The sequence below is a fragment of the Polypterus senegalus genome, chromosome 16, assembly GCF_016835505.1.
Source record: "Polypterus senegalus isolate Bchr_013 chromosome 16, ASM1683550v1, whole genome shotgun sequence".
Taxonomy (NCBI): Eukaryota; Metazoa; Chordata; class Cladistia; order Polypteriformes; family Polypteridae; genus Polypterus; species Polypterus senegalus.
Genome location: NC_053169.1, coordinates 1,474,188 through 1,491,338, shown reverse-complemented (window position 1 = coordinate 1,491,338; position 17,151 = coordinate 1,474,188). Strand labels below are relative to the sequence as shown.

The 17,151-nt window shown below is 40.6% G+C and overlaps 1 protein-coding gene across 1 annotated transcript; it reads left to right on the top strand.

The window, feature by feature from the left end:
- Positions 1-1,987: 1,987 nt before the first annotated feature.
- Positions 1,988-14,693, top strand: rnf139 (ring finger protein 139). The gene is made up of 2 exons (XM_039738768.1): positions 1,988-2,335; positions 12,343-14,693. Exons 1-2 carry the CDS (start codon positions 2,173-2,175, stop codon positions 14,190-14,192), a joined length of 2,013 nt encoding a protein of 670 aa, XP_039594702.1. The 5' UTR covers positions 1,988-2,172; the 3' UTR covers positions 14,193-14,693.
- The last annotated feature ends 2,458 nt before the right edge of the window (positions 14,694-17,151 follow it).

Here is a 17,151-nt window from a genome sequence, read left to right as displayed (position 1 = left end):
CGGGACCACTCTGCAGGACACGCAGGGCCATCTTAACAGCATCACGGGGGATAATGCACTGGGACCCCTGTTTTGATAACAGAACACAGGCATCAGAAACATTGTGGACCCCCAGCCAGTGCCCACTGTGCCCATGCGTTAAGACGCCCCTGGGTGTAACACACACATAAAGACAGGTAAAGAACTAGACGAGACTAGACTATATGACACTCAAAACAGATACTGGGTAAATAAATAAATAATAGTTAATACGTTGAAGTAGATATTAATAAAAAAATAATACAACTGCTGTGTAGAGGGGGCACAGTACAGAGTTCCGACTCTGGACCACCATGAACAATGCCGCACATCCTCCCTCTGACACACCAACCCCGAGTACTTTTAGCCAATGAATTGTTCAACAGACGTGGGACAAGAACTGCGAATGGAGTTCCTTCATACCGACAGCAATACAATAAGTCCTCCCTCATAGTGCCTCTCGGTGACCGCGGCTGCTCTTTTTAACCTGAGCCATCTCAGACGTATTGCTTTCTTTTTAGTAATTCTGGTGTTTATTTGAAGATGGTGAGGCTTTTTCTGAGTGCTTTGAAATCACTTCAGTTTACTGTGGTTAGGCTTCTCCTGACTGTATGATATGCAGTTTGACACACCTTGATGTCTAATTGAGCAGGACCTCAAGCTTTTTTGGGGTTCCTCGTTATTTTTGGCCCCTCTAGACTTGAAAAAACCCTAATTTTTACAGTAATTCATTTTGTATTGGAAATGACAGGCTTATGATAAAGAGCGAACCAATGGGGGTCTTCTGAAAAAAAAAAAAGGATCAGAAAGACTTGTGCAGGCCACCTCGACAGACCCCAGGGGTTCACCCTCTAATGGGACATGGACTTGATGGGGGTCAAAGTTAAAGTTACTCCTTTTTTTTTTTTACAAAACTTGAAATGGGGATCAGAAATATGTTCAATTCTATTTCACGTTTGGTGATCACGAATAGGATCATGTTTTTGATATTTCATTGTTTACTGGTGGTCCTTCCATCTAAAGATGCGTTTTAAAACCTTACTAGCAACTTAAGAGGGTAAATATGATGAATAAAAGTAAAATTGAATTTTATTGGTAGTATAGGGCCCTTATGGGATGTAATTCCAATTCCTATCTTCAAAGTGACAGAACCTTCTTGTTGAAGGGCTTTGCGTATTTCTGACAAAATGTCCGAAGACATTGTTATAATATTTGTCTTTTATGCTCATACTGTCCAATATTTTATTTGACTCAACATCTACCTTTAAATCCACATTGAAGACATGTTGTAAGAATTTAATAGACACAGAAGGTATGGCGTCAAGCACAATTGCAGATAATAATAATAATATAATGCTTAAATCAGTTACTGATGAAAAGTGTTTTAGTTTTATATCAAATATCTTTAATATCCCATATTAATTCCAAAGTTGCTATTTCCGCACAAAACACATGTATTATTTATCTTATCTATTGATTGATTTCATGATTTGTCCAATGAATCTCTGGCTTTGTTTTTTATGTTTCTGCGCTTGATGTCTAAATGTAATTTTCTCCTTGGGATTGATAAAGTTTATAGGTAGATAGAAAGACGCTATATGATAAATAGATAACTTTTTATCCCCAGGGGTAAATTTGGCTTTTTTCAGAAGCTCAATAAACAAATAAACAAACAAACATACAGTCTACAGTCCGAACACACACCAGAATGTCTAAAAAGGAAGAACATTTTTAAAAGAAAACTCTTATCTAAGCCTATATAATCTAAAGTTATCTATGAGGGGTGACGCGTCGACGCGCCATCCTCACTTAACAGACGTCAGCCTCTACATGAAGGTCCCGGATGTGCTGGATGCCTACGAGCACGTAATGTTTTTTATTTTTACGGAGCGCCTCAGCCCCACGTCTCTGGTTGGCCCTCAGTTGCTATGGTAACGAGGTGTCAGACGTCACGTTAGGAGCGCGTGTATGACGCTCGGCCATTGCCGCTTCCGCGTTCCGCACATAGTAAACTGGGAGTCCCGGGGAAAATGGCGTTCACGGAGGATTCTGTCAAGTAGAACTCCTTATTGACCAAGGATAGAATAAGTTACGGGGGCTCAGATCGTAGGGGGAGAGGGCCAGTCCCCCCCTCCCCACAAGAAGCTCGTTGTAATGGCTTCGCCTCACGGCCGCTTTTGGCCTTGGGCCTTGGAGATCCTGGAAGTGTCGCTCCGAGTCCCTTGCATTTTCATCATCGACGCCATCTTTAACTCTTACCATGACTTGGGCTCCGGCTGGGCCAGCGTCTGTGCGCGGATCCTCTTCAGCTTAATGGGTGAGTTGTGCCGCACCCACGGGGTGAGAGGCGGCGAGGCGGGGGGGAAGGTGCGCGGTAAGCGGACTGTCACTGCTAGGAGTACGGTGCTGTCACCGCCGGAGAGGCGCTGCGAGTTCGGACGAGGGCAGGACGGAGTTCGACCGCCGGCCCTCATGTGGCACGAGCCGGGAGCGTCTTGTGTGTATTAAAATCCAATTGGCTCATTTACGTTGTATGGTTTGCCCTCCGTCCAGAAGATATGATATGCTAACAATGTACATTGTTTAAAAGTAATGTGTGACGTGGGCATTTTAACGGGACAGCTACGGTAAGACAAAAAGAATTTTATTTATTTATTTATTTATTGTATAAAATAGCCAGTGCACAGCGGCTAACGGAGTATGCGAGGTTATCGGTACTCAAGTTCAAGTTAATGGAATCGTTATTTGCGTGACATCGCGTGTGGCCATGTCAGCACATATGCAGTAACATGTTTAGACATTTGTGAAATATAATTTAACATATAGTTTAGAACCGCAAGCACACGAAGTAATGCACGAATGTTTTGCAGGTGCTGCTCTAATCGCTTACATTGTGACAGGTGGGCTGTGCTGTCGCCCTTTACCGCCATCCTCCTCCTCCATATGCGAGGCTGAGGTGAAGAGGACTGGCCTGTCTTCCCCACAGTGTAGCCCCTCTAATGATTTGCACTGGAAACGAGGCAGTCCGCGAAGTGCACCGTTTTTGGTGTGCCTTGTTTCCATGCCGTTGCTTCATTTATTTTCAATGCCTGGCCACGATCTTCCTTTAAACTCCATAGCTGCTAACTGCAGTGTAGAGGTTCATTACTGTCACTTGGCTTAGCCATCGTAACATATTTATTACTGTTTATCGAAAACCTCAGTGGTGGGTCTCATCAACAATTGGGATGGATCAGCTTACAGAATGGAGATTCGGTAACCGGCAGGCTGGGCAGTGCAAGTGCACCAATTTATCTGTTAATGTGGGCAAGACAGAAGAGATGATTAAGTTCAGGGAGGCCCATGCTGTCCACATGACACTGCACCCACCGAGGGCTCTGTGGTTGAACTGGTCAGGTGCACTTAGCAGCTGATATTAAATTAACACCACCTCCTTAGCCAGCAGAGTGGAGGCTCTGAGGCTAGGGATTTTCACTGGCAATCGGAAGGTTGCTGGTTCGAATCCCGTAAGCGCCAAAAGTGACTCTACTTCGTTGGGCCCTTGAGCAAGGTCCTTAACATGCAATTACTCTGTCCTGGGTGTGATATTAATGTGCATACAGCCACTATAAAAACCTCTCACCGTTCCATTCCATCTGAACCAGTGTGGTGCTGATGATTGCATGGCTGCACTTTTGGTCCTAATCTGGGATCCTGAGTTGGTTTTCTCATAACCAGCAGCGTCACCACATCCTTTGATGGCTGAGGAAGGCAAGTCAACACAGACACCCTCGAGAGCGTACTGCATCGCCGTCTGGTTTGGGAACTGCAGGGTCTTGCAATGGATAGTTCATACAGCAGGAAAGATCATTAGGACCATTCCAACCGCCATTATAATTAAGCATTGCATTGTGAAGGACCACTCGTACCCCTCCCACGGTCTCTTTAGCCCACTAATATCTGTCAGAAGGTACTGTAGCATCTAAACCAGTTCCACAACCGCTTGTACCCCTTGGTGGTCTGAACTCTGTACTGCCCTCATCCACTCAGATCTGCTCTCAGCAGTGTATTTATTTCTTAGACTTCTAGTTTATTTGCTATCTGTTTCAGTTTGTTTCCATCTATTTGTTTAACTTTTTTATTTATTTGTAGTATAGTCATTTTGCACTTGTCCTGTGTTTATGTATATGTTGCTCCTGGGAATGTTATTTTGTGCCACTCTATGCTTCAATACGGTGTATAAATGGTATGACAATAAAACCACTTGACTTGACATCCATTACTTCCAAGTCAATTACACTTTAATAATACCACAGGGAATTACTAAACCGAAGATTTAACATTGCAATACAACTGATTGTACTGTACAATATTGTGCATTAACTTGTATGATGTTCATCATATACTAAAATGCTGAGTAAAATGAACAGGAAATTGAATCCAATGAGCAATTTCAATAATATTTAAAATAAAATGACACACATTGGGTCAAGTGAAGTAAACTTGGTGCAGACCTTTACAGATCTATTGTGGTGTGTGTGTGTTTGTGTTCATTTCTCTCTCTTCATAATTAAGTGTATGGCCCAGTAGGGCAAACAAACTGTCCGCTATCTTCACATATAAATCTTACTTGAGTGTCTGTGTGTATGCATGCATACATACGTGTATATTTAAATAAACTATGTACAGTATCTCAAAAACTACTCGGGTAAAAATTTTGTAATCAATAGTCTTGGTCTCATGGCAAAACGGAGCAGACTGCAAAAATCCCTGTAAAATGAAACCATTTATCATTGGACAAATGTGAAATGTTTTGAAGGACATAAAGAAAAGTACTCGACCAAAATGGCAGGCCAAAAGCCTAACAAGCTAACAGGATGTTTGAAGAAGATAAGTCATTTTTTTAGGAAGTTATCATTGTACAGTAGATCTCGGCATTCAGGGTGGATATCTCAGAAACCACTTGTTCTAAATTTGTTTTGTTGTTTTTTTTTGGCTGGGGCTCCACAATTATCTGTCATTATTGTAATTTTAAGATGGACACACATACAGAAACCATACTCAAGTCGACTTTTCTTGACATTTTGAACATCTCAGAATCTGAGCTTCAATTGATCGCAGATTTTTGACCTTATCTCCTCATCTCTTTATTCATCCAGTTTCAAACCCGATTCATTTACTTCATTATCTCAGGCCCATCTTGCGGCATCAAACACTGGACACATACCAGCCCTGAACTAGGGCATTAGTCTATTTTAGGGTACACAGACACATGAACTACACTCATATGGGGTTACCTTTAAATTATTCTGATTTGATCAGGCTTTAACCTAACACCGATGTATTGGAGAAGGCAATACTGGAGTAACCTTGTGATGGGGAGAACATGTCAACTGCACACAGATACCACCAAGGTTGAGATTCACACCCTCGTTTTTCATTAATCTCAAACAATTTGCCAAGTGTGATGCTGTTGAAGATTGTAAAGATGTGGAAATACGTCAGTTAATGTTTGTTATGGAGTCCTGCTCAGCAAATGACAAAGAAAAGAAAGTCTGTTTGATACAAAGTAATTAGTAATAAACGTAGTGAAACAAACTACAATAATTGAAAACCACAAAAAATAAACTACAATTAAAGAAAAACTCCACCTGAAAATTATTTTTTTTTTACATTACTGCCATTTTTTTGTAGTGATGACTGGGGCAAAATTTGTAATCCCGTTTTTATGTAGAACGAAGATAAAGTTTACAACATAATGCACGCCAATTGAAACCAATGCTGTACAATGTGAAACAAACAATATGGACAATTAGTTCAATGCCACATTAGTCGTGTCGCATAATCCACATATCAGTTATCTAGTTGTCTGCACACAACTGGTGAAACACATGCATTTTTTTTGCTACAATATCGTTAAATAATTGCTTCCAGAAAAATCGGCACTGCAGATCCGCCTCATTCATTGGTCACAAGTCCTTTTTTCAATTCAGGGAGATGCAGATCTCCAAAAAGATCAACGCTCAAAGCTAAGAATTGACATGGTAGCCATGTAAAGGGATGATATTCAGATTGCTTTACTCTGTCTTGTGTGTAAAGTGGATACTGGTGTGATGCAACATTCCAAAGACATTTCCACCTGTAGCTGTAATATGCCAGTGCTGTGATGAAATAATCCATCTTGGAAAAAATCCAGACAACCTTGAAAGACTTTTTAAAATAGCGATTTGGTGCTACTGAACTCCCAGAAGCTCCGCCAGTGTCGGCTGCACAAATCTTGGCTGCAAAAATTTCCTATACATTTTTCATATTTTTATCTTGGAAGACGTTTTTTACTTTCCCTACAAAATATGAGTTGATTGTGTATCGGCCAGTGATGTAATGGGCTGTTAGAATCTTAAATAGTTAAAAATATAGACTGCCCATAATGAAAGTATGTGACACTTGTTCTGTAGCTATGTGAGGACAACATTAATGTCGACATATGCGTAAATGCACTAATTGCAGCAAGCCAGACAAAGCAGCAGCTTGTTTTTAATCTTTGTGGTCCACTCATTTTTAAATCATTTAATAAAGGCTGCCTAGTTTGTTTTTTTTCTCATACAATTGTCCATCAGGGATTTACTCTGATCAAATTACATTTTTGGCAGCCTAAAGTAAGTGGGTCCAATTTTAAATTATTCTGATTTAATCGGGTTTTGTTTTGCAGCTGTCTACCAGAATGGAGTATTGAAATAAATGTGCAATAGTTGATATGTTTAGCCAGCAAGTCTGATCAAGCAAGACGCGATCATATTACACAGAAACAAGCTTTGTGGTTTATTACTATTTAATGCAGTAGTATTTGATGCCAGGTTTAAATACTGTGTAAACACATTTAGTTGCTTAGTTGTGAGCAGAGTCGAGTAAGTAAATGTAAGTGGAAGTCCTAGCGGGATGCAAAAGACACAATGGAAGGTGCGGCCAGATGCACACCAGTGGGTATTTTTGGAAGGTACTTCAACCTTAAATCATATTTTAAGTACAAAAGGTTTCAAAGATATTTTAGTTGGAAATGGGTTTTGTATTAAGGTGAGAGTTTCCACTCTGCAGAATGAAACATTCAAAGAGAAATCCCAGAGCCTAAATAAGTCCTAAATGCACACTCTCAGGAGGGGGCTTAACCCAGTTATCACAGCATTATGAATGCTTTTGTATGCCAGAAAATGTATAAATCCCACCCTGATGATAAAAATCAGGAGTGGTCTCCCCTTGACTTTCTCGTATACTCAGATATTTGGATGGATATTTGAGGAGTAAACTGCAAGACAGTGATTATATTTTTATATTATGTACATTAAAGAACCATCAACAATAAATCAAATCAAATGAATAAAATATTGAAAAATATTATAAAGGTAAAGTTGAATAAATCAGACTCTGCAGCTGCATGAATAAAAAGGGTAAAGTACCACTTCTGGTTAGCGGAAATAGTCCAAAAGTTGATAGAAATCAACGTTTTGTACCTAATATTTGTATGCAAAATTTGGTTGACCTAGCTGAAAGCATACTCAAGTTATCGTGTTTACACACACAGGCATAATTCCAAAAATGGTATTTTCACCCACAGGGAGGTCTAAAATGTCGAGATTCATCCAAATCTCGACATAACATTTTTGGATGATTATAATACTTTCCCTACGCTTTGTATACGAGAAAGTAAAAGAAGGAATGAAAGCCAAAGTCAAAATCCATTACACTTTCCATGTTACCCTTCAATGTCACAAACCTCACTGTGATGATTAGTAAGTGACGATGTACGATTAAAGCCTGCTGCACAGGCCGTCAGTCATTTCCTGCGCTTGCCTCCTCTCTGCTTTTATACTTCTCGTGTGTGAAAGTGAATTTCAGCACAACTCTTACTCCTTTACTCATCCTCGTGTGTCTTGCACTTACTTATACTTGATCCTTTGTTCGTGTCACCAAAGCCAAACTGACCAATCAGATTGCTCTGAGGGACCAGACACACGCACAGACCATAGTGTTTTATTATACGGTAGATTCATCATGTCGACATTGTTGAGCATGTTGGAAATAATACTGACGTTGAACCTAAAGTGAACAATAATTTGGGCTACATTATTGTGCAACTTCATATGAAAACCTTTGTACCCATTAAAGCACTTATGTAATTATTCTGCTTGAAGCTCAGTGTCAGCCATGAATCTTATTAAACTAATAAACCAAGAAAAAACAATGCAGAAAATGCCGAAGTGTGACACTTAAATGCTGTAGGTATTGTACCCAGAAAGTAATGAGTGATGAGACACAGCCTGCCACTGAAATAATCATTTGAGAAAATAAACCTCGTCTTGTAACATGTCGTGAAAAGCCAACGCTCATCAAACCCTGGCTTGTTAAATGAACCATTCTTTCCTCCTGGAGGAGTCAGTATAATTTTGAAAAATGAAAATTGCAGAAGATGCCATTAATGTGAATGTGAGATGATATAACCATTTCCCTGATTCCATTAACTGTATGTTTTTTTTTCTCCAAACTAATTAACTTAATAGTCCATTAAAAACATTTTAGCATTAATGATAATGCTGTATCTTATCACAGAACACACAGAAAATGGAAAAATGAAAAAATAACATAATCATGTCATTGATTGGCTTTACAGTATCTATCTATCTATCTATCTAAAGGAAAGCTGTGAAATATCATTTTGCAATTTTCTTTTACATTCTAAGCAGCTGGCAATTTTTTAACAGGAGGGATGACTACTAAGAAGCAATTAAGAGGCAAGACAGTTCAGTGACCAAAGTACACTGGCAACAACCACTTACATTCAATTCATTGGTTAAATATAAAATGATCAGGTCACCAGCATGTTGTATTTGACCAAAAAAAGTAAAATGATGACACTGTAGACTCGGTGGGTGTCCAAGGCTTTTCTGAGCAGCACTGTTGTAAAAATGGACTTTTCTTTCTGTTTGTATTTCTTTCTTCTTTAGTAATTCCAGCGTGTATTTGTTATACACACATAGAAATAAAGTACTTGTGTCTATCTATGAATGATACAGTGCCCTTCACATCTATCCATCTATCATCATGTAGTGACTTTATCTATCTATCTACAGTTGTGCTTGAAAGTTTGTGAACCCTTTAGAATTTTCTATATTTCTGCATAAATATGACCTAAAACATCATCAGATTTTCACTCATGTCCTAAAAGAGGATAAAGAGAAACCAGTTAAACAAATGAGACAAAAATATTATACTTGGTCATTTATTTATTGAGGAAAATGATCGAATATTACATGTTGGTGAGTGGCAAAAGTATGTGAACCTCTAGGATGATCAGTTAGTTTGAAGGTGAAATTCGAGTCCGGTGGTCAATAGGATGCCAATCAGGTGTGAGTGGGCACCCTGTGTTATTTAAAGAACAGGATCTATCAAAGTCTGCTCATCACAACACGTTTGTGAAAGTGTATCATGGTACGAACAAAGGAGATTTCTGAGGACCTCACAGAAAGAGTTGTTGATGCTCATCAGGCTGGAAAAGGTTACAAAACCATCTCTAAAGAGTTTGGACTCCACCAATCCACAGTCAGACAGATTGTGTACAAATGGAGGAAATTCAAGACCATTGTTACCCTCCCCAGGAGTGGTCGACCAACAAAGGTCACTCCAAGAGCAAGGCACACGTGTAATAGTCGGCGAGGTCACAAAGGACCCCAGGGTAACTTCTAAGCAACTGAAGGCCTCTCTCACATTGGCTAATGTTCATGAGTCCACCATCAGGAGAACACTGAACAACAATGGTGTGCATGGCAGGGTTGCAAAGAGAAAGCCACTGCTCTCCAAAAAAAACATTGCTGCTCGTCTGCAGTTTGCTAAAGATCACGTGGACAAACCAGAAGGCTATTGGAAGAATGTTTTGTGGACGGATGAGACCAAAATAGAACTTATTGGTTTAAATGAAAAGCGTTATGTGTGGAGAAAGGAAAACACTGCATTCCAGCATAAGAACTTTATCCCATCTTTGAAACATGGTGGTGGTAGTATCATGGTTTGGGCCTGTTTTGCTGCATCTGAGCCAGTACGGCTTGCCTTCATTGAAGGAACAATGAATTCTGAATTTTATCAGAGAATTCTAAAGGAAAATGTCAGAACATCTGTCCATGAACTGAATCTCAAGAGAAGGTGGGTCACGCAGCAAGACAACAACCCTAAGCACACAAGTCGTTCTACCAAAGAATGGTTAAAGAAGAATAAAGTGAATGTTTTGGAATGGCCAAGTCAAAGTCCTGACCTTAATCCAATCGAAATGTTGTGGAAGGACCTGAAGCGAGCAGTTCATGTGAGGAAACCCACCAACATCCCAGAGTTGAAGCTGTTCTGTACGGAGGAATTGCCTCAAATTCCTCCAAGCCGGTGTGCAGGAATGATCAGAAGTTACCAGAAACGTTTAGTTGCAGTTATTGGGGGTCACAGCAGATACTGAAAGCAAAGGTTCACATACTTTTGCCACTCACAAATATGTAATATTCGATCATTTTCCTTAATAAATAAATGAGCAAGTATAATGTTTTTGTCTCATTTGTTTAACTGGTTTCTCTTTATCTACTTTTAGGACTTGAGTGAAAAACTGATGATGTTTTAGGTCATATTTATGCAGAAATGGAGGAAATTCTAAAGTGTTCACAAACTTTCAAGCACAACTCTATCTATCTATCTATCTAATTTAAAGGTCATTGCTAAAGAAGCTGGCTGTCCCACAGAGTGCTGTATCCAAGCATATTAATGGAGAGTTGAGTGGAAGGAAAACATGTGACAGCAGAAAAAGGTGCACAAGCAACAGGGATAAGCACAGCCTTGAGAAGATTGTGAAGAATTTGGGGGAGATTCCCAAGGAGTGGACTGTGGCTGGAGTCGGTGCTTCAAAAGCCCACCACATATAGACATGTGTATCTGGGAGGTGGGCTACAACTGTCCCAGCATTCCTTGTGTCAACCAGAGACAACATCGGCAGTGTCTTACTTGGTCTAAGGAGAAAACGGACTGGACTGTTAACAGCTCAGTGGTCCAAAGTCCTCTTTTCAGATGAAAGTCAATTTGGAAAATGTGGCCCCAGAGTCTGGAGGAAGAGTGGGAAGACACAGAATCCAAGTTGCTTGAGGGTCCAGTGTGATGTTTCCATAGTCAGTGATGATTTGGGGAGACATGTCATCTGCTGATGTTGGTCCACTGTGTTTTATCAAGTCAGCACAGCCAGATGTCTACCAGGACATTTTAGAGCATTTCATGCTTCCCTTTGCTAACAATCTGCATGGAGATGCTGATTTCATTTTCCAGCAGGACTTGACACCTGCCCACACTGCCAAAAGTACCAATACCTAATTTAATGACCATGGTGTGTATCACTGGGCTTGATTGGCCAGTAAACTCACCTGACCTAAACCCTGTAGAGAATAAATCATGAGGAAGATGATACACCAGAGCTAACAATGTAGATGAGCTGAAGGCCTCGGTCAAAGCATTCTGGGCTTCCATAACACCTCAGCAGTGCCACAGGCTGATGGCCTCCATGCCACGCCGCATTGATGCAGTCATTCATGCAAAAGGAGCCCCAACCAAGTGTTGAGGGAGTATGTACATGGACATACTTTTCTGTATTAAAAATTGTATTTTTTAATTGGTCTTATGTAATATTCTAATTTTCTTTAGCAGTGACCTTTTGTGGCTTAGCCTCCTTGTGGAGTGAGGGTCTCAGTGACTGTCTTCTGGACGACTGTCAAGTCAGCAGTCTGATGGTGTGGCCTACTGAAGCAGACTGAGAGACCATTTCAAGGCACAGGGTTTTCTGGGTTAATTAGCCAAGTGGAGCTGTGACACCATCAGTCTACAATATTGAACCTTTTCACAATATTCTAATTTTTTGAGATACTGAATTTTTGGTTTTCATTACCTGTAAGCCATAATCAGCAAAATGAAAAGAAATAAACACTCTGTGTGTAATGAATCAATATAATATAGGAGTTTCACTCTTTGAATGGCATTACTGAAATAAATGAACTTTTCATATTCTGATTTATTGAGATGCACCTGTAAAGGGTTTTATTTTTGGCCCTCAGTAAAATTTTGTGGGACACTTCACTAAATGCGATTTCCCACTTCACACAATGCCTAAGATTGCAAGAAGCAGGCGACCTGCTGTATTTGAACTTAAACATCAAAGCTCTGCATGATTTCTACTGCTTGCTGGTTTTGTGTAAAGCATACCAACGACATGGGCTTAAAACATCGCCGTTGCTTTTAGCTCATTACAAGCTAACAAGTAACATTTTTCTCTTGTTGCAGGGGTCCTTGTATCCAGTGTTGTCCTCCTCCTATCCCAGAAGGCTCTCTTCAGATTCTACATGCTGTGTTTTGCCGTGCTGCTGGGCGCAGTCACCATTCTCATCAACTATGTCACCTTGCACATCGATTTCTACAGCGCTTATTACACGGCGGTACTGGGCATTAAGCTGCTTCCCCGCAGTGGGCCTTCACTCTGGCTCGGAATCCTAATGCTCCAGCTAATATTTGGAATTGGCTATGTCACCTTATTGAACGTTCAGTCCATTTTGGCTGCTTTAACTGTATTGAACATAATGATCCCTACGCTCTGCTTTATAATTGAGCTACCAGTAGAAGTGAGGGAGTTGATAGCAGCGGCTTCAGGTTTCATTTTGGCCATAAACACTTTAGTATTTTTAACAGTCAAATTGAAGCACCTTTATTATTCTGTCCGTTATGTTTATCTTCTCATTCGACACATGTTCCGTATTTATGGAGTGCAGCTGCTGGTGGAAGACACTTGGAAAAGGATCCGCTTCCCCGATGTACTTCGGGTTTTCTGGCTCACACGGCTAATGGCCCAAGCTGTCATATTGGTTTATGTTGTCAAAGTGGCAGTCAATGATGAAAAAAATCTCCATTACCTGATCTCTTGGAGTGATTTCTGGGAGGTGCTTTGTAACCTCATCATAAGCGGCTGTGATTCGACCTTAACAGTCCTGGGCATGAGTGCAGTTATTTCATCCATCGCACATTATGTTGGACTGGGGATTTTGGCTTTCATTGGATCCACCGAAGAAGAGGACAAACGTTTGGGCTTTGTGGCCCCCGTCCTTTTTTTCATTTTAGCGCTTCAGACTGGTCTCAGTGGCCTGGACCCCGAAGAGAGGCTTGTTCGACTAAGCCGCAACATGTGCCTTCTGTTGACTGCTATTTTGCATTTCATCCATGGCATGACAGACCCTGTCCTCATGTCTCTGAGTGCCTCACATGTGTCCTCTTTCCGCAGACATTTTCCAGTTCTTCTGGTCTCCTTTTGTCTATTTGTACTGCCCATTTTGCTTAGCTATGCCCTCTGGCATCACTATGCCCTGAACACTTGGCTTTTTGCGGTGACCGCTTTCTGCGTTGAATTGTGTTTAAAGGTCATTGTTTCTCTTACAGTGTACACCCTCTTTATGATTGATGGGTACTATAATGTCCTGTGGGAGAAGCTCGATGACTATGTGTATTATGTGCGCTCTACTGGCAATGTTATTGAATTTATATTTGGCGTGATTATGTTTGGGAATGGAGCCTACACCATGATGTTCGAATCGGGCAGCAAGATCCGGGCATGTATGATGTGCCTTCATGCCTACTTTAATATTTACCTTCAAGCTAAGAACGGGTGGAAAACATTCATCAATCGTAGAACTGCCGTCAAAAAAATCAATTCGCTTCCTGAGCTGAAGGGAAACCAGCTGCGGGAAATTGAAGATGTATGTGCAATATGCTACCAGGAATTCAGTACGTCTGCACGCATTACACCATGCCACCATTATTTCCATGCCCTTTGCCTCCGCAAGTGGCTCTACATCCAGGACACTTGCCCCATGTGCCATCAGAAGGTGTACATCGAGGAAGACACAAGAGACAATATTACCATTTCCAACAACAATGGATACGTAGCGCCAAATGAAAACCTGCGGGGCTTGTTGGCAGAAGGCCGTCCAGAAGCTGCTGTAGTCGGGCCCGAGGCTGAAAACGAACTAAATGAAGACAATGATAGTATTGAATATGACGAGGAGAGCTGGGAGATGCAAAATGGTGCTACTGTTATAGAAGAGGAGTATATTAATGATGACACAGACTCGAGTAGCGAATGTTAAGAAATCTGAAAGAGAGATTTCATTTTTACCTGTTGGCATCAGGCAAGATCTTTTTTTTTTGTGGGAAGGGTAAGAGGTAATGATTAATATGAGGTATACGATACAGTGCATATGCGACCTGTTTGTTTGTTTTCACATTACTATAACAAGGCAGGTCCATTGGGCCTGTAATTTTGATTGGAATTATGTTTCGTTTCACCAATAATGATTTAAAATCAAATCTCCTAGTTCTTGAATTTGAAACATGAAAGCTGTAATAACCTATTTAATTTGTGCATAGTTTTGAGTATTGTTGTTTGTTAACATAATTTGTTAAAGCACAATGATTGATACATACTGGAAAACATTTAAAATCTCCTTAGGATGGCAAGCTTAATTTATTGTGATATGCTACTGTATGTTCACAACTGTACCTCTTATCATTACTACTGGTCTCTTGTGTGACCTTACTAAATTTGTGTACATTATTGTACATGCAATAAAACATGGCTTTCATTTTTACATTTGGTGAAAATGAGTGTCGTATGAGTACAATGTCCAGCAAGCACTGAAGAACAAAAAAACAAAACAAACTTCTGACTTCTGTTACACCCCAGTTTAAGAGTTTTGCCACTAAGGGCGGCTGTACGTTTGCTATGCAGTTTCTCTCATATGCTACAATATCGTATTTTTCAAGTGACTTCGAATTACGACTAAGAATTGCACTAAAAGTCTAACTAGGACTCAGAATTCCTCATACCCGGAGTCGAACATGAGAACTATTTACGAAGTGTCCTCCTACACCCACTCCCAGCTAGGAGTAAGAATTCACCTTTTAGAATGATTGATGTCACGTTTTTATGACATCCCAAGCTACAAAGTGACCCTCTTGAAGGTATTTCGTAGTTTCCTTGGAAACCGTAATGTCTTGTAATTTTTTGATGCTAACACCCCAGCTTCACCACAAATATAATAATAATAAAGGTAAGTAGGAGGAGAAGAAGGAAAAAATAATAGGATATTGGGCTAAGCTGCACGTTAATTGTTGCCACTTCACCACCACATCAGTAATGATTGCGTAATGAGCACCGAGACGGGAAAAACTAAGACACACACCCTGAATAACAGTAAAGCCCAATAATGGGCATGTTTATTGAACAATGAATGATCCACTGCCATACTTCCAGAAGAGTCTCCATCCCACTGTTGGGAAAGTAGAGTTCCTGAAACTGGCCATGGCATTGTTTCTCAATCGATATTCACACTTGCACTCTTCCCCCCCTTATCTTCTGTAAGGCTCTATTTATCCAGTGCTCTGGGAGTCTTCACCCGCCTGTTTTAACCTTTCTGGACATGTAAAGTGTAACGCAAATGATCGGGGGTTCATGGAATGCAGAGGTCAGCGTACCTGTGTAACGTTCTTCTGTTATCGCCCCACTTATCTCCATGGTCACTATGCAGTCTACTACAGTTGGGTTTGCACCCCTGATGATACTGTGATATCGCTTGTGATTCACATACATGTGCTCATCCACACTTGAGGCAGTGTTCTTTATGTGTGTGCAATTTGCGTGAATGCAGTTTGCTTTAACCTGACCTCACGTGGACTGGTGGAGAACTGTATAGATCTGTGTATTACCCGACACATTGTAAGGGCGTTCAAAGTTTGGTGCCAAATTAGAAGAATGTTTGGCTGTGACATCCCCAAATTATTGCTATTGCAAAACTACATTTTACACATTAACGTTATCAACGTTTTCATTTTGGCCGACAGTATGTGGCTTCTATGCATAGATGGAGCGATCGCATGATGTACAAGATTTGTTGTGAATGTGATTCCATCTCTCTCAGAGAAATGTCTTTTTACGAGTTCACTGCTGCCCTGCCTTTCCTAGGATGTGTGTACTGATCTCTGCGTGAACTCTCATCTTTTTGCTATAACGAGTTACGACAGAGCACAAGCTGTTCTAAATCCTCAAAAAGTTGGGTGTAGCTTCCTAAATTAGGAGAATGGATACAATGCTTTTATTATTACTCCTAAGAATAGGACCACATTTTTGTCAGCAAGCCAGGACACTTGATAAATACGGGCGCGGGAGTTCAGGTGCCCCTTTCACACTCTTTCTTACTGCTAGCCAATCGGAAGCATGCATACAGCGCCTAGAAAAAGCATTCACCCCTTTGGATGTTTTCACATGTTGTTATTATTAACCAACACTGAATCACAGAGGATTTATTGTGGCTTTTCTTGACAGTGATTAACAGAAAAGAAAAAACTCTCATATGAGAACAGGTTTATGCAAAGTGGTCTAAATTAATTACAAATGTAAAGCACAAAATGGCCATCACAGGGCCCACAAATGCACACAAAGGGTTAATTTCAATTTCCTAAATAACTGAACTTGTGTGTCTTTAGGCATGAAAGCTGAAAAACCCCACAGAGACCTGAAGCATGTGTAAAACTCCACAGTGGATTTGAATTTAGTTCATTCAGCTCCCCTAGGAGTAGCGGTCTCTGGCGAGAGTCTAAAAGCTTCTGCACGCGCACCACGAATCGGTGTCCCCACGTGTGTTAAACGTCTGCTGATATTGTTCCTTTTTATGTGTTGAATTAGGTAACCACTGCTAAATTGCATGTTGATTTAGTTTGGTTTAAACGTATTTCTGCATGCACAGTATATATACCACCATGCTTTGACTTTAATGTTTGATGCTGGAAATGAAACTTCCACTGCAGAATTAAGAAAACCCAACATATTAGCACAACAGTAACAGACAGCAGATTTTGGCACATCAGAAACACACAAATGTGGGCTCGCTCTGACCCCGCCATGTAAGCAGCCATCTGGTCTCCCCTATAAGACGTTCTAATGAAGTGCCATTTATTTCACAGGGCACATGTTGCACTGATGACTCTCTCCAAGCCCTTTAAACAACAATTGTTAGGATGACCGATGATAAAGAAGCATTCATTCAGCCA

Excerpts from the sequence above, each read along its gene's own strand:
- rnf139 (XM_039738768.1), top strand. The coding sequence starts at position 2,173 with ATGGCTTCGCCTCACGGCCGCTTTTGGCCTTGGGCCTTGGAGATCCTG. Across the intron at positions 2,336-12,342 it reads GATCCTCTTCAGCTTAATGG|GGGTCCTTGTATCCAGTGTT; the intron begins GTGAGTTGTGCC and ends CTCTTGTTGCAG.